The sequence below is a fragment of the Myzus persicae genome, unplaced genomic scaffold (genome assembly GCF_001856785.1).
Source record: "Myzus persicae strain clone G006 unplaced genomic scaffold, MPER_G0061.0, whole genome shotgun sequence".
In the NCBI taxonomy this organism is placed as follows: domain Eukaryota; kingdom Metazoa; phylum Arthropoda; class Insecta; order Hemiptera; family Aphididae; genus Myzus; species Myzus persicae.
Window position 1 is genome coordinate 1,127,572 of NW_019100469.1, and position 19,891 is coordinate 1,147,462.

General features: G+C 30.0%; 1 protein-coding gene across 1 annotated transcript in view; it reads left to right on the top strand.

Annotated features, from left to right (window-relative positions):
• Nucleotides 1–650: 650 nt before the first annotated feature.
• Nucleotides 651–19,891, top strand: part of LOC111034868 (prolyl endopeptidase FAP) — a 236,950-nt gene continuing 217,709 nt past the window's right edge. The window contains exons 1-2 of the mRNA XM_022316311.1: nucleotides 651–1,290; nucleotides 12,742–12,873. Coding sequence (XP_022172003.1) covers nucleotides 12,748–12,873 — 126 coding nt within the window. The 5' untranslated portion in view covers nucleotides 651–1,290; nucleotides 12,742–12,747. The remainder of the gene's footprint in view (nucleotides 1,291–12,741; nucleotides 12,874–19,891) is intronic.

Genomic DNA, 19,891 nt, shown 5'->3' on the forward strand with positions numbered 1-19,891 from the left:
CACTTTTATTTTGAACAGTGCGTCACGTTGAAAACATCAATTATTTTATTCAATATATTTTTCGTTACTACAGCCATAAACGGAAGTACCTTCTCCAATTATTATTATATTTTGTACGAACACCCCGGTCGCCAAATTCCTGCCGGCATAGTCCGCCACCACTGGCTATAATGGTTCATACAGCTCTGGTGCCCCATACCCCATCTATAAAACGAAAGCCCCCCCCCTCCCCTCGTACTAAACACTCTCCTCTTCCAGTGCGGGCCTCACAAGTCTGTTGTCATAATAATATGTCATGCCCGCATATTATAAAATAATTTACTCCCACACCCTTTATAGTATTACTAGGTACCAGCTATGTTGTATTGTAGCGTCTCTGAGGGTGAGTCCGTCACGGGCGTCGCGTCGCACGTGCGTTACGGACAATAATAATAATAATAATAATAATAATAATAATAATTGTTATTACCGTCGTAGTCGCCGTCGCCGCCGACGACGCCGCCGAGTACACTTGAAGCACGCGGCGGTGGCGCGCGCGATTTTGACGGCGGCGGCGTACAATAAACGTGGCGCAACCTCTCGCCCCGCGGCCGAGTCACATCATTATTATTATTATTACCGTCTGCCGACCGTCATCGGCCGGTCGTTGCACGTCGTTTCGCCGATCCCGTCGATCGCTGGCCATCGTTGCATCTCGTTTCCGGTCTTCCGGACGATCGCCGACAGACGACAAAACTAACGTACCACACGACAATCGCTCGGCCGTCTCACCTACACACACCGTTGTATGCTATTGTTATTAATATATATTTATACCGGCTTACCGTTATCACTACCCTTGCATCACTCGCGCTATAATTGGTATACACGTGACATTGGTATTATACCGTGGTAACCTGCAGACGTTACCTACGTCATTCGCGCCGTCCGTCCGACACTCGATATCCGTGTACAACGCGTGGTAATAATTTTTTAGCCGTTAAAATTTGCTTGCCTTCAGTCACTTGATTTGCGTCGCTCGCTTCGAAGTGACGCCTCGAGAAAGACAACGACAACGACTTCTTAACGTTTCCGCTTCTTTGGGAAAATAATTCATAATTATATTTTAGTTATTCTTTCAAAAGTTGTTTTACTGATTTATTTCACTCCTCCCTCACCCTCCGCCATCACTAATATTAGCCGGTGTCCGCGAGTGTAGTTTAGTGTACACGACGCACAGCGTGACTTAAGTATAATAATTGTACTCAAGTTTAAGTATGTCCTCCGAGGATAAAGTCCGTCACATTCACTGTGAGTATTATAAATTATAATATTATTATTATAAATGTATACACTTATACATCACGATCGCGTAATGTCATTTCGTGCAAGTGCATAATCAAGTACAGCTTTTGTAATGTACAACAGTATTGTACCTACCCAGTACCCACATATAATATAAATTGGCAGGCACAACAGCTGATAACGTTATTAAAGTATAAGTCATAACGACTATTATACTGCCTATACTTATTATGGCGGTTCTCGACCATAGTGATAAAGCTCATACATAATAATAATAATACGAGCTGTACGCAAAGAGTATTGTTTAGAAAAAGAAAGTTAGAATATTATCATTACCGAGTTTTTAAAGTTATTTAGTTCCTCATGTAAAAGCCTTCCGTCATTTACAAATCATTAAAACCAACTGCTGTGTTGGAAAGGGCTTTTCTTTGAAGTGGTACGTGAACATTTTTAAAACTTAACGGATGGCACCGGGATATAAGCGGACAAGCGGCTGCGAGAACAATAAAGTACAAAGTTTATACTAGTGCACGGATGGTGGGTACCTTCTGATGTGTTGTCCCCGTGGTTGATAAGTACGTGGATAATCACGATAATAGATGCTATCGCAGGTATCCACCGGGTTACTCAAACACGCAACGGTGCAATGTTGTCAGAACAATATGCTATTGTTGTCATTAGATGTCGGCTTAGATTTGTCCGTAGTGTCGTGACGTCAAAAATTTTTTTTCACCGTTTCGACGGTTTTCCGATTTAGATATAGAACAGGATGTGGAATAGGACGTGTGACTCGCGCTGTGTTTGTGTACCTGTATGTGTGTTCAAACACGATTCCCTGAAATTAACAATATCGTGTTTTTTTTTTTTATATCACTTTACACACCAATGTATTGCTATAACAACGATTGGATCATGAATAAATAAATCTCGATACTGAAAATCGGGATAATGATCACGGATATTTTTTGTGGTATCTATAACACTTTTTGGTATCATTGTTTTTTTGAAAAAATACAATTTTTTATAGTTCTTAATATTATGTAACACATCGGTTTTTGTCAGTTATGGATGTTCGTACTCAAAGAAGCACTATATAGATAGATAATGAGGATGAGCACATAATGGAGGTCCATCATTGTAGGAGTTAAGTGGAAAAAGCTGTGTCTTTATGGTTGTCCACAAGATTCAGGAAGTAACTAATTAGATTTGTTAAAATTAAACGACTATTTTATTTTAAAAGTATATTTTTATTGAGGAGATTATATTGACCTGTCTTAGGATTCACATAGGGTAAATATGTATACATTATATTAATTATACCTATTCATGGTTATTTGTACTAGTTACATAATTAGATATACCTACTTAATCAACAACTGACGTGAAATAGCTTCAACGACTAGAAGATTGTTTCTTGTTTTTATTTTTAACATTTGATAACATAACGAATTGTAATAACTTTCAAAATACGAATGAGATTAGTACTTATTTAACGTGATATTTTTATTATTATTTAATTAATTTAATCAAGTCAAACTATAAACCTTTACGATTAAAATTCTTGGATTTCGTTTTATAAATAACTCATATTTAGCTGTGGTTTGTAGTGTATACCTAATGTTGATTATACAATAGAATGATTATATAATAGTACTGTCAGTATTGTATTGGAAATAGACTTTTTATTTGTTCAGGCTTCTATGGGCTTCTTTAAACTAATTTAGTGTAGTCATATACGAGTAGAGTATGATGAAGTAAAGCTATAGTAATAAGGAAAAAAAATGTCTCGTCCTTTTTTATAGACTTAGGAACTACTTAATTTTTGATCATAACTATTTATTTGAACGATTTTAAGTTGCATGTTTTGTTTTTTTAATAAAAATAATTTCCCTTGATGACGCTCAATGTACATAACATATGTACAATGTGTAATAATTTGTTTTTAGTCAAATATATATACAATTTTTCATTTTAAACAAACATAAACAATCATTTGTTTTTTTTTAAATTTAATATGAATAATTGATTTTCAAGAATAAGAAGTTGTAGTTTAGATTAACTTTGTTGTATAATATAATACGTTGAAAATTAATTTTATTAAAATTATTTGTTGTTTTATTTCTGTTAACAATAAAACTTTACTTTATTTGGTACCTACTGGCTTTCAATAGCTTACTGTCATTTTTAAATACACAATTATGGGTGCTTTAAAAAGTTTTGAAACATACCTTGTTAATTATTTACGGTACAATAACCAATGATTTGTCCATTTAGGGACGTTGTCACTAATGCAAAATTTGTTGATTTAGGGCGCAGACATGATGGCCGATTTGTGTTTTGTTGCCAACTGTCCTAAAAATAAACATGTCAATGAATAATATTATAACACTTAACAATCCCCTGTTATAGGTAGTATTGAGGGAATGTTTTACTGTTTGAAAGCAATTAGTAATTTTTGTCCTTTCAACGTCATAACTTTTTAAACATCTAAATATTTTTGAATACAAATTTTGTGTTACGCCAATTTTAATAAATAATAATATTTGAAAATAAAAATAAAATTTCGGAACTTATGAGAAAAAAAAATTTAGCAAAAATTTAGGTAAATTAATGTAATTAATACAACTATTAAAAGATTTATATTTTATATTAATATAATTATAACTTTATGAGTATAACAAAAATATTGTTTATTCATTTTTAATTTAATGAATTTAAATAAATGTACAAACTTAAATTATTAAGTATTTTCGTAGGCATTCAAAGTTTCTTAATCGTATGAAGTTTAAAGTTTAGACAATTTTTGAACAAAACAATTATAGTTTTCCCATTAAATCGAAAAATAATTCGATAGGGTACTAGGGCAGCTCAAATACAATAATATGTTTTGTGTTAATTGAATTTAATATTTGTTTAATGAATCTTTATTTATAAGGTGACTGTTTTGAAAGGGAACTAATGAAAATTTCCAGTTGTGGACTTGTCAAAACTATATAAGGTTACATTATTACTCGTAGAAAAGAGTTTTTGAATTAGCTTTAAGTTTGCAAATAACTCCGTTTATTTTATTAATGTGGAATCATATTTTACTTAATACATGGAGTAAATACTTTTTTATTTCAATAAATTGTAAACATGCTGTTTGCTATAACCTGTTTTTATTATTTATAGAATTATGAAAGCAATTTGTTTGAGTTATGTATTTTTAAATTTGTTAGTTAGTATTTTATTTGACTTGTATATTTTGTCTGTACAATTATTATATTTTACAAATTATATAAAATATCGTATATGAATACTAATTTAATATAACAACATACACGTATGATGAAATAATACAAATGCTGACGAATTGTATCCATTATTATTAGTTCTGAATCACAAAAATTTGTAACTTGTAAAAACTAAAGTTAGATGTTAAAATGTAGTAAAATATCAAATTAACTCAATATAAAAGCCACGACAAAACAAATGTTAAATTCAAAATAACGAACCAAAAGCAATAAATTAAGCTATTATTTTAAAACAATTGTCCATAGAAATTAGATAAATTAACTTATGGTTAATAATATATTTTTAATAATTTTTAATAATTTTACAATGAAATATTTATTTAAATATTTATTTCGATACATTTGTTTCTAATTTCTTTTCAGAAAAAATTGTTGCATAACATCGTGTACTATTTTTTTTAGTTTTTGATTATAAAATACTCTTTCTGACTGTTTTGTTAATAATCCTTATAAGCCTCTAGAAGCTGATAAATCTAAGTGCAAGTTTTTGAATTAAAAGAAGATGCTGTACTCGGTGTACTTGTGCGCCATACGAACTATAGCGACGTACCTAACAACAGAACATTGCAGCTCAAAAAACTGTTATAATATAATATTTACTGCGCTTGTTGAATTTCTTAAGGAAGAAGGCCCCGACTGACTACAACGATAGCAATATCAATAATAATAATTTTGCTGTAAAATGGCATCTATAGGTATTTACTGTCATAAAATTATTTTATCAAGCTCTCTCTATATACGATGTATCGTTAAAATAAAGCATGTATAATTATTAAAGGATATCGAAAAAAGTACGGTATCTTACTCCATCGATATGCCGGTAGCTTAGTATTTCAAAATGTCGTATCCACTTGTTTCAGAGATTATTATTAAAATATTATATATTATTATTCAGATAGTATCTTGTGGAGAGTATATATATTGAAATTCGAAACAATAGTTTATAAACGACACATTGGTTATAGGTTAGGTCTTAGGTATGATAACATTATATATCTAAGACCTGAGTCATTAAATAACAATTATGATCCTGATCTTATCATCGCCGCGGTCGTTGAGTAGACCTGATCAGATGCTACAGCAGAGATTCTTAAGAAAAAGTGTGCTTTAGAAAGCAGAAAAAGTCGTGGAACGACAGAGCAAGTCACTTTTGCGCTTGGCTTGGGACATGTGTTGGGATGCAGAACAGCGGGTTGGTGAAACTGTCGGTCTCTACCAGCTGTACAAGTATACGCCTGAGACTTAAAATATCTGTGTGAAGGCGGTGTTAGCTTAACCTAACGAGTATTGCTATTAATTATACGATTGGGAAAAACCGATCTGGAGGAGGATTTATGCTGCAACGTCACCGTGGTCATACCCGATGGTTCTGAGCAGGTCTATACAGACAAGGAGTTAGGTGGCGATAGTGGTATTGATGGACATGGAACACGGAGCTGGCGATCACTCCGAAGCAGGAGTCGTGCCCGGTAATAAACAGCGTACCCACGAAGTTAACAGTTGAAACTCAAGGGTAAGACGAGTAAGTGATGCTAGAATTGCCGCGGAAAAGCGTATCTTGTAGGTGGGCACACCGTTTTCCTGATTTAGTGCAATGTTTGGCACCAGGCTTGAGCTCGACTGTTGATGGAAGGGGGAATTAGTGATAGGAGTATTAGTACGAAAATCACGTATCGCAAGAGGGTGTCATTTATTTGGGTAAATGACTAAAAATTTACTTGAGTAGAGCATACATCGTCTGGCCTAGAAATTAACCTATAGTTTAGACGAATTCATCTTTAATTTTGTTATATATACGTACCTACTTAAAGTATTTAATATTGGATCAAATAAGAAGTACTGCAGTACGTGTAAAAAGAAAAGCAAACATAGATTTAAACTCAAAGTGGGTAGAATGAATACGTTCAATTTTACTCGCGGAACCTGCAGAAGACAAAATTATATATTACGTAAGATAGTAAAATAGTTAATTCCTAAGAAAAATAATAAGAAGAAGAACATAGAGAAAATCAAGTATAGAATATATTTTTATCAATTAGGCTGTGTATATTGTTAGAAAACATAATTTTCTTACTTTGACTAATACCATAGAAGATACACAAAACAATTTGGTTTTGTATATCAAGAAAAAAAATACCATACCTAATAATAACATGTTCAACTAATCTTAGATTGATTATATGATTCTAAAAATGGGTAGGAAAATATATTATAGACATGTTAGATAGCCATATGACTTTCGGTCAAATATATAAATATATAAGCTTACCCAGTCGAGACATTAGACATATAAGTTGTCCATATAAGTGTCACCAAAAAAATATGTGATTTCGGGTGATTCGCCAAAATGAAAACTACCCTCGGACGAATCGGTGCGGCGGTATGACTAATTTTAGCACTGTCGTCGAGCGCCGTTAGCTGTCGTTCGACACTCGTTACAGACCTACCCGAAGTATACTCTCAAAACCTACTACTAGAACTGTGATAAGAGAGACCTACATAATATAGGTGTTGCATAAACGACATCAAGCCATCAAGCCCCTCCCAACCTATTTTGTCCGTCTCTCCTGAGTAAACTTCACCGTCGAGTAGGTATTGCCGTAATGCATTCGTCTCTTCATGTGTTTATCGCAAGTTTTCAGTTATTTCTCATAATATTCATAGCGAAATTGCCATTAAGAGGACGCCACACCCGCATGTGTTGTCTCCATCTTACAAATGTACAACATAGCAAAAACTGTTTTGCGCGGGACAACTTTTCTCGCACCATATTTGTTGTAGAACTACCAAATTTTCACAACACGTAAAGAAGAACTTTATCTTTGCAATAGCGTGCTTTTTTTTAATTTCACTATCAAATCATTTTTTATAAGCAAATGAAAAAAACAAAAAAACAAAATGTTTAGAAGAAAATAACTTTTATTGTATTTATGTTATCTAAAATATAGGCATGCTGTTGCATAGATAATTTTCTACTTTATATGTTCAGAAATTTTGGAGCCACTACTACAAACACAGAAAGATAAAAGTTGTCCCGCGCAAGCAGTTTTTGCTATGTTGTACATTTGTAAGACTGGGACAACACATGCGGGTGTGACGTCCTCTTAATACTCCTGGTGTTTAAAAATAAAATAATTAAAACTTATATTGCATGTTATATTATATTATGTACATTTTGAGTGAATTTAAGGTTTATTATTATTTATATATTTGAAAAAATATATACTGTTTCAACAAAAATTGGCTTCAAGCATTCAAAGCATAAGTATTTTTTTTACCTTTTCATGCCACTTTTTTTGTAAGACGACTAGACGAGTTTTTCCTATAAATGGACTTGACTTCATTGATCAAATATTGTATGAATACAGTAAAATATAGCATGGCTGTACAACAAGTTTAAGCTTTAAATCTACGTAGAATATAAATTACAATGGTTGCTATGCATTCAAAAGAATTTGAAGGAGGCAATCATTAATTTAGTTTGAATTACGTCTCATTAAACAATAAAAAAAGTGAATTTTACATTCTAGAAATCTGGAGAAAAAAAAACAGTAATAATATAAGTGAATGTATGGTATTTGTGTACTTTTACGTGAGTCATTCTCTAATAAAATACATTTTTTATTTTAAGTTCATTTTTACTTTCTATAAGAAAACTAGGAAAGAATTTTCGTTTTTAATTTACACTTTGAATCCCAATGCATAATAATCCGTACAGACTTTTTAAACTGATTAAATCGATAATTATTTTTTATATTTTAGTTACAGAATCATATACTAATACCCTTATTGATGATATTAACATTTTAATATTTGTATTATTCTTTATTCTTTATTAGTTATTGGGTTAAAGCATTAAGTGACTGTGTATAGTAGCAGTATAGTATAACACATAGACATATTAGTGTTATTGTAACTCTAGTAACATTGTTAATAGTGTTATTTTAAAATTGTATTGAACAACAATATAAATATATTCAAACATTTCAAACCGTATAATCATTTGACTATGATAATTAATATTAAAATAGTCACATACTCATTATTATTTGGACTAATTAATGTAGATTTAATTTTGTCAATATAAATTTATATTTTACAATTTAAAATAACATATATAATTATTTATGGCGTTATCTCAATATATAGTTTGATTCTTTTCGATCAAGTTTTGAGTTTAAATTTTCAGTGCACTTGTTAAGCTTGTTTATTTATGTAGGTACTATATATACACATATATATATATATAGATATCATAGAAATAAACAAAAGTAAAGGTTAAAATATTAATTAATTAATTTAAAAAAATAAAATCCGTATCAAAAGATATCACACATTTTAATTTGGTTAAGATCAAAAGTTAAAATAAAGCCAACGAAAAAACCATTTGTTTAAGGTATACAAACGCAGCTTCTGTTATTTTGAGTAATGACATTAATAAAAACATGTTATTTTATTTATTGGTTTTACATACAAAACTGGTTTTTATTCCTAATACAATAAATAAATACAATTAAATCCCTTACGAACAATAACTTTTTCTACATAGTTTGATACACAATTATTTAAAAATTCCTCAGAAGTTAACTCATAAAAACTAGTATCCTCATTGGTGATGAATAATGACAGATGAATAATTCGCTTGCATCCAATATAATATAATGGTATAGAGGAGAATAATTACAAAAGCAGTTGGTGGCAGAGAATGGAACATTAAAAACAAGCGGAGTTTCTCGGTTGACGTGTGTGAACCCTAATGTAGCTATATGTTCGGAGAGTAAGTAAATCAACAGAACACGAATTACAAGCTTATTAAGAAACGTTATGCTAGTTGTTAGCCGGAGGTTTATAGACTGCCCAGACCAAGAAATTGTCACCTGACTAATAGGCGTTTAGTCATATGGAGGGTAATGTATGTTTTTACCAAGTATTTGTATTGGTTATTTATAGACACAAAATAATTTCCAAAATATTTTAGATATTTGTGTGCTATTTGTGGATTATACTACAAATTGATTAATTCAAATGGTCTTATATTAAAATAAAATAAACTTTAAGATTATTCATTGTTACATAATTTAGGAGTAAGCTTGAGCATTCATTTTCAAATTACGTTTATTATATACCCTTAAAGTCTTGGTAATCCTGTTATAATTTGGGTTAACTTCATATCTTCCATCTTTCCATTAAAAAATGTATTTGGTATTGGATTATTGTATTGTTGTCTATCGTTGTAATAATATTTTAACTGTCACGAATGTGGTATTTATGAAATTGGAAATTTCAAATATCTTAATAAATTGTTCAGTAAATTGTTCATATACTATATTATAGAAGCTTTTTTTATTCACATCGACAATATAATATTTTATTGTTTTGATTTTAAATAAAAAGATACAATGATTTTTTTTTTAATTTTAGTTGTTTTGTTGTAATTTCTATTAATATAAATTATGTGATGTTTTTGTACAAAATGAGTTAAGCCTATCAAATTAAGAAAATACTATTAGTTATACAATATTGTTCTTGAAAGCCATAAATCAAGGTTAGGTAAGGTATACATTCAAGTGCGGTAGCCGGTTTGTCGTTAAATCTAAGTGGGTGTGGTGGCATGTACCCCACGGTTCATTTGGAACGTTATTTTAAAAAAGGTCACGTGGAAAATCGGTAAATATCTTGGGTTGCATGTGCCTACATAAAGGTTAAGAACTGATGAGCTTAATGGTATAGTTAAACTCAAAACGAAATTATACACGACGTAAACAAATAAATATACGTATAGGCGCCTAATCATATACCGAGGCACATTACGTATTTTGTTACATCTAGTAGTTTATTATGTCATTATAGAATTTGCAAAGTTTGTGGATAAAGTTACTATAAAATATAAAAGAAGGTACTACTCATAAAACAAATTTAAAATTTTGTGTTGGGTTCATTGTGTACCCATATAATAATAATTATGCATGACAATATTTTAGTTATTTTCAGCTTAATAATGTCATACAGGTTTAAAAGTCCTTATCGATATATAATAATATAAAACTAGCAAGAATCATCGTCTGAACGGCTGGCTCAGTTAAATAAAATCACACATGGTCTATAAAAAATCAATTTTTTACCCATAGTTATATATGTGTTCACTATTAAACATTATAATATTATGTTATATTATTTTAGACACGTGAGGTCGAATTCGAATAACCAAACAACGGTAGATTAATAATAATAATAATAATAGGTCGTTAAAAGCGTGCTGTACGATGAGTATAGTACGGATACCTGTGTGAAAACGAAGGTGTTGGTCGACCGCGTTTTGACGCGATTCAACTGTGAGTGGTGGCGGGGGGAGGGTGGTAACGGCTTCTCAAAAGTCATTGGTCCGTGGGGCCGGTTTTCTCCTCAGACGGAATCGTGAATTAGTCTATATAGACACTACACAATGTCACCTCAGTCACAATTTAACCATTTGCGGTCGATTCATCCCCCAGGAACAATCAAAAAGCTCATCTGCGGACTGTTCTCTAACTCTCTGATCGAGTGTACGAAAATCTATTTTTAACCAATGTCTTTATACATATTCCCTTGGCAGGGTATAGTAGGCGACGGCGACGGCGTCGCAGGAAGTGCTTCCGGTACAAAAAGTCCGTGGGTGAACTCAGCGGTCGTCAAAAAGATGATTTGGCGTGACTGTGAAAAGTGAAAAATTTAATGATACATTTATTGAAGCCGGGTCAATAACTTTGTGTTATAATAATGTCATTATTGCGCACCGTACAATGATTACACCAAACGAATGAGTTTATCGTGTGATAAAGTATACAAGGTCAATTCTCAAACATAAACTTATAGAATATAATTTCGAAATAGAACTGACGATGATGATGCTCCACGGATTTTAAAGCCTGGACAAATGTTGGCTATGTAGCTCATTTAGTCACTTGGTGTCACAAGTGTGTAAATGTTGATCTTATCTGTATTCTCCAAACTCGACTTTTAGTCACACAATGTAATGATCAGTCTTGATAGAGTAAATTAGGTAGTGTTTTGATTGTTATGTTATTTGATATTAGCCAAGGTTCGAAATATTTTTGTCTCAACTCTTAATAACAGTTTTATACACAAACCATTTGATCATTTATGGATACTACTGTATAAGCTAAGAGTAGTAGTATTTTTGTTACGGGGAAATGTTTTGAAGGTGCCACCTCCAAACTTAAAAAAAATATTCTCTGTTCGCTCACATTACATGTTAAATTTAACAACTTTACTACCAAATAAAACGTTACACCAAACTATAAAATCATAAATATCAGTAATAGTTATAATTTTTCATTGTATTGTAATACATGATAATACAATCATAATTTTTACCAATTACATTTTAGAAGCCTTTTCATAAATTAATGGATCGAAGTCAATTCTGATAAACAATTTTTTCTCAATAGACATGACAACACGAAAATAGCACTTTTAAAATGTCTTGTGACAAGATACTCGAGATGATTTTATATATTTTAATTAAAAAAAACACGTTTATAGCTTATTTGAGTGACTGACAGTGTAAGAAGTAATTTTTAGCAATGCAAGAGCCCAGGATAGGACTGAGTTAGTGCATAAATTACAGTTTACCAACAAAACGCAAACTACATAGTACTTATCACTAACTGTAGTGTGGGGACATTTAGATATTAAATATTCAATCTTTTCCTTCAAATTTCCATTTCATCTGAGATATGACGTGGGGGTGTTCGCGGTCGGCGGTTGGTTAGATATTGTGGTCTTCGATTAACAGTAACAATTTATAACATTATTATTTACTATTCATATTTGAATATTATGTTAGAAATCAATAAGCAAGTTGTTGATTTTTCGTGGTTTGTCATTTCGTTAAAAGTTACAGAAATAATAATTTATACTTTTAATGATACCTACTTGGTGAATTTATTTTATCTACACAAAAAAATGTGTAGAACCGAATTGCCCACTGACATAAACATAGACGAGGGTCCAGAGTTAAAATCTTTTTTTAGGTTATATCACATTAGCTTTTTAAAGGCATTGGATTTATTTTTAAAAAAACTGTACTGTTTACGAGATATTACGGTACCTATTTTAAGAGTATAATATATTGAATGGATTGATTAATAAAGTTGTTTTTCAGAATACAATGAGTAATATCGATAAAACCGTTCATTCTGAAGAAAATATTATCAATGACCCGGCACCAGCACCAGCAGTTGCAAATCCAGTTGCTGAATGTGAAATGGACGCGCTGCTGCTCGGAAGAATCGGGGTAAGTTCAATTTATTTTAGTACGTATAAATTAGGTAAAAAAGTTGAAGAATGGTATATGAATTTAAAATGTAAGGCATCGTGTTTGTCTCATGACATGGCTGTGGTTAAGGGTAAATTAATTTTTATGCTTAAACGTAATATAATAAAATTATACTGTTGGGTTTAGTGACGCAGCAAATGTTTTTAACAGCATGAGCAAATAAAAATTATAACTCATATGGTGGTTTTCAAAGAGGCAAATACCTCTAACAAATTAGCATCTAGAAACAACAGCCCAACTATCCTTTTCATAAACTAGAAGACATTGATTAGATAATTTAGCGATTATGTCTTTATAAAATTAACATATTTCTATGAATAAAAAATATCAATTATACCAATTTTCTGCAAACAAATAATGCCAACAATATTGTTATTGTTTTTGATTTAGTAATGTACTTATAAAACTTATGCACATTATCACTTATATAAGTGGCTCTAATGTAATGCGAAAGTAGTTCCGAAGCTTTTCATGAATCAGAAACAAAAAAAAAGTCCTGGGAAATAGGTACCCTTCCTGCCATCTTTAATCCAGGGATTTTCTCTCAGTTGCAACTTATAACATTTAGTACTAAAAATGATTAGTATATTTATTTTTAAAACTACTTAGATAAATTTAAAAGTGGTTATTTTAAGTTAGGTTTTTACTTCAATCCCGCTTTATTTACAAACTATACTGAGCTAGTTTTGTGCAATAAGTAAAGGTAGGCTTAAAATTGTAGACGCGTGTTATGGCTATTGTCTTGGGAAATTCCGTTATTGCTTGGATAGAACTTTTAAAGAAATTTAATTATTTCTTCAGATACTTGAAGTGATTTACAACTCCCAATAGAATTTTACTTGAGATATTCTTTCTCGAAATTGATCTCTATATATTTTATCCGTAGAACGTTAATCATTTCATACAATTTTAAACAAACACGGTTCATCTATTTACTAACTAAACTTCTATGTCTTGTACGCGTTTCAAAAAACACAGGTTTCGAAAAATACTTGTTGAGGGTTCAATCATTCAGTTTCCTTGGAGTTACAATTTTGAAATATTTATTTATTGTTTTAAACTATTTTTTTAAATTAGTAGATAATATAACTGTATATTTCTGAAAATTGTATATAGATGAACATAATATGATTATGAAATAATTGCTAGTACCTACTTAACTCACAACTTTCATAAATATTGAATGATTATTTTATTTTGATAAATTTAAAATAAAATATATAGTTACGTACAACTCGTGTTTCGTCTATTTGTGGTTAAATATTGTTATACTTATACATCTATAATGAGTATATTACATAATTTTAATAAAACTAACAACTTACATACATGGGTATCGAAAATATGTTTTTTTTTTTAAATTTAATACTGTAAAATGCACACTAGTTTAATTTGTAATGTTTTTATTTAGTTTAATTCAACTAGTTTTATGTGTTATTAATGGTATATAATTATAAGAAATATGTATTAAGACTGCACTATACGTCATAGTTGTATATCATTTTTATTTCAACAAATTAGTTAGTTGATATTTCTACTTACTACTTTTTACATTTATAAGGTAGTCGATTGAATATAGGTAAGTTTATACTATATTTCAATTTACAAACTTTCCGAGGAAAGGGAAACTGTTTTAATTATTTTGTACAAAAACTAACAATAATTTGGATTTTAATTAAGAAAAAATTATGGCTTCCTTCAAATTATTTTAGAAGTCTTTACCACAGAAGAATTGTGTTTCCAACTAAAAATACATTTGAAGCGCACATGTTAGTTTAAACGAAATCACTTGGTAGTATTTTGATGTGGGCATATTACATAAAATGTATCAATTTTAATATATGAATGAATCATTGGTTGTCGTTCTATTTTTATATCACCATAGTTGATTTTAAATGACGTGTTATACAATATCAGTCATAATATAGTCATATAATATGTTATAAGCGTGTTGATTTATTGAATAAAGTCGTTCAATCGTACATATGTGAGTGTTGTAAAGAATTTTCCTTTTAAAAATGTTTACAAAAATACTGTTGAATATGTACTACATAATTAGATTTTTTATAAGAATACTTTTATAATGTAATTTATATATATGTTAGTCCGATAAGTTAATTTTAATGTTGTATTATTTTAAGCTTATAGCATGTTATTATAATAGAATAACGTTATTTGAGACACAGTTTGTTGATTGTTTAAATTACAATGCAACTATGAGCTACGACTTTATATTTGAAATTAGACATGGACTGTCAATAGGCATATTTATAATATGATAATTGTGTAATTTTTGATTGATTTTTAAATAATTTGAATTGTTGAATATGCTGACACAAAATACCAAAATCAATTTCTAGAAATTCTAAGAAATAATCACACCTGCATACAAAGCAGTATCAATTAATAAAGTATACAATTTATAAAATAAATCTATGGAATAACCATCATCTTCCTTGGGGGGGGGGGGATTTTTTATGTTTAGGATTACTTCTAGGGAAGGCTTAACTCAGATCTCTCATAAGGTTGGTGATCTCAGTCGTGGGTATATAACATTTTATACTTTTATCACATATTCACATCTCTCATATAAATTACAATTTTAATATTTAGTTATGTCTAAAGTATATATTCGCAGATCACCGAAAGCGTTTTTAAATTATCCTAAATAGGGAGTTCTGAAATCCTTACATCACCCCTGGACACCTCTTTGAAAGAAACTTATTTAATCTGTCAGATAATTTAATATAATAATAATAATCGTCAAAAAACTATCCGTCAAAAAAAGTCAAGTTATTAAATATCAACATACAAAATAAGTGAGCCTACCAATGTGTCGATATATATATGAGATATGTATAATGTATATATATATATACGGATTGTGTCCAAGCCTACTATTTTTTTAGCACATTACTACGCTTAACTATTTCTTTCATGGACAAAAATGCTATTTCATTTTCACTGCTTAACACTCGGCCTGTTTCTGAATAAATTGGCGACTTATGCATTGTCAACACCTGGCGCTGTTACACAAGTACGATACCTCACAATTTAGATCTACTAACTTACTCTGATAAGCTGATTCTTTTTGGTTGTGTCTTGAATTTTTTATGTCCACATTCAAAATATAATATAATTTACTATATAAGGATTTGTACAACATAATATTTAAACTGAAACAACAAGGAAAACGATAGAAAGATAGATTAATTTTAATCCTGGTAGAGTCGGGTAATACAGATAGGATTATATACAAGTATCTTAGGTGACTATTGAAATTTTGTTTCACTTTGCTAATAGTCGTCGCATTTGTTTATTTTTTGTTTGCCAAATTATTATTATTTTAGGATTTCAGAATTTCCTACCATATAACGTCACTAATTGTAAGAAAATTAGAATTTTCGGATTTTCGCCATTACTTATGGCCATCTTTGTGCAAAATATCACTTTTTACCTAAACAGAAGGCGCCTTATAATTTGAATGATGACTTAGTTAGTGAATAGGTAACAAAAATGAAAACTTTAAAAGTCTCTAGCGTTGAAATGGCTTAATATTATGGGCTCAATTTTTTACATTGTCCTACGCTATTTAAGCTTAATGTATGTATAAAATGTCCAAAGCGAAGGAAGCTAGAGAGCACTTTATACGAGAGTGAGAAATACTAGTTCAATTGGTACAAGTAAAGATACATAGCATACTGCTTGACTCGGCCTGGAGCAGTAACGAGCGCTCAAATATTTGTATCGACTAATAATCTCACATTGATGCCAAACATATGTATCATATGAAATTATTTTAAGCCACATGTAATAATAAAAAAATAATCTTTAAATAAAACTTAGTTGTTTAACATTAGTTAATGGTTTTAATATTTTGTTTGATTAATCATTGATTCTTTAATAATTTCACACACAGTTTAACAACAAGAAGGTTGTACACATGCTTTTAATATTTTTATATATATATACATAGATTTGTTAAAGTTTGGATTCAATGTATTGTAAGATAAAAATGAGCAATACCTATAAAATTGATTCAAAATACAAGTATCTACATTATAATATATTATATTATTCATTATCCTAGTGTAATTCCACAATTTATAAGTAGAAAAACATGCATATAATATAATATATGTTTATATTATATATTATATAATACTTCACAAGATTTTTGGCTGACAATAATAATTATTCGTTTGTTTTGATTATGGATTTTAATGTTTTGATGAGTTAAAGACAAAAAAGGATATTTACACAATTAATATATATTTTTTTTGAATATAAATTGTTTGTTAATGAAAAAACAGTTTTTAGTTTTGAATTCTGAGTGAAGCCAAGAGATTTTGATTATTCAGTAATTTTAAATTATTATTACTTTAAAGTTTTTCTTTATTTTGGAAGTATTAGTGTTACTTAAATAGTTGTTCTTTTATTTATAGAGTGTTAAAATTTCAAACAATTTTATCAGTACTTACCTTGAGTGAATAATGAGACAGACAATACATATTTTTAAATTTTTTATTCGACTATTTTTGGTTAAACTAAACTTTGCTAAGAATTATTTCAATAATGCGATTGACTCATAACTACTTTTATAATATTTATAATTGAATATAAATGAATTATAATGATCAATAATTTAAAATAGTTGATATAAAATACAATGAGTTGATTCATAATGATAATAATGTGTAAGATTGACATACGACATAATGAATTGTATTAAATCGTACAGCTTTCATTATTTGTAAAATTTTAAATGTAAAATAATTTGGTTTTGCGAATAACTGATAAGTATCTATAAACCGTATTGAAAAAAGAAGAATATATACTATTAATCGTCTTTGGATAATATTTTATTTTTCCAAAGGTAGCAATTAACTAATTTTGATGCTATGAACCTTTTTAGTTTTAGTGAAGTTTGAGTGAAGTCATTAGTAAATGACTGGTAAATATAAAAATGATATTACTTTACGAGTACGGACGGCTCCAAATAACTTTATGACACTATAGCCTTTTTCTACCCTCAACTGTGCAACTAGATAGTTCAGACAGCCAACAATTGATTTTAGGCGTAGGTATGTGTTTATGATATTAATTCTTATTATATGAATTAGTTTCTTCAACGAGTATAATATCTATACATAAAATATAAAAAATAAATGAAATAATAATACATTTTAATATGTATTCTGTATAGTGTATTTACATATTGTATAGGTATTGCTTAGTTTTATAGTTGGTCAAAAATTAAATTTATAACTATACTTATTAGTTAAAACATTGATACATTGTTATGCAACGATAGCATTAGAAAGGTGTTATTAAATATAAATTACTTTGATTTTAGTCAAACAAATAATAGTTATATTGGTTAAGTATAAATAATAATTGTAGGTACTATTTATTGTATCATAACGAATGGAAAAAAAATATATTAATTTAATGTAGGTACCTAATACCTATACATAATATATGTAAATATTTTATACTAATTGACCTATTGTACCTATTATGCAACCATGCATTTATTTTCAATCACCTTAAAATTGAAAATGATGACAATATAACTTTTGGCTGCATCCGAGTTGGATCCCACATTTATAATTGCTACACTAGTTGGGTCCCGAATTATTTTAGGTACTACACTAGTTAGGTCCTGAATTATTTTAGCTACAACACAGAACACTTACTACCAACGTGTAACGATAGGTGTGCAACGTGTAAGCTATAAAGTCGTTGATAGATGACTCGTCGATGTTTAACCGGCATTTATCGCTGTTCCAGATAGTTTATTATAAGATATGTCAACAATTATCAAATATTACCGATAACACTGAAATTATTAGGTGAATGCCCGAAAACCACATACGTATTTTGTATTACGAATATCCCAATAGTCATATTATATACGTATAAGTACTTTTCATTTACTTTTCAATTTAATAAAATTGTATTAATATTATTGTAAAATATTTTTACTAACTATCAATTGCTTATACTTAGTATTTTTAATATTTAAAAAAAAAACTGTAAAAACATTTTTAACCATACCTGTGGTCTAAATAGATCATAGACAGTCTGTTGAAATGGGAATGAAAATGTTAGTATAGTGTAGTACTTACTAAAAAATATTCAGGAACTAGTGGAATATCTATAATAATTCGGGACCCAACTAGTATAGCACCTTTAAAAATCCGGGACCCAACTAGTATAGCACCTTTTAAAATCCGGGACCCAACTAGTACACTACCTGCGATTAGCCTCTAGTATTCGGGACCCAACTCGGATGCGCCATAACTTTTAAGGCTTGATCAAATAGTGGTATATCGAGTAGAACGGTAGAGAAGAGTAAAAAATGCCTAGATTTGAGAGCTTTAAACTTTCACAATAACGATAATAATTTTTATTTAATAGTAATTTATAATTTTATAGAAGGTTCTATACTTCTATCGCTGAAATCGAAGTATAAGTTAAGAACTTTTTTATCCATACATATTTACACTTTACGGACTAAAGTTTTGATGTTTATGGATAATTCTTCGTAGACATGGTGTACAGATGTAGTCCTGGTATTAATGAAACTTGTTTAATGCTAGTTAGAGATGCTTAAGAGTTAAGCTGTAGTAGTGTTTAGTAGGTAGGTAGTTATAGTTAATGTGAATGCGCGCGTTGTATATTGATGATTGGTCTTAGTGGCATTATAATGTTTGTAAGACAGTTGCAGTGGTTGATTTAAGAGCACCATGGTAGAAGTATACTGTGTACCACTGTATAAGTGTAGATAAAATGGCGAGAGGTACTTCGTTTCCTCGTGGAGACTTTTGAATTAAATTAATTCATCAAACCTTTAAAAATTCCCTGGTACATCCTTCAGCGAATATCCGGCTGTATTAAGTGTGATACAAAGTGAACAGATAACTGATTGGAAAACCGTCTCCGTGATTTCCCACGGTTTCCGGTGCGTGGG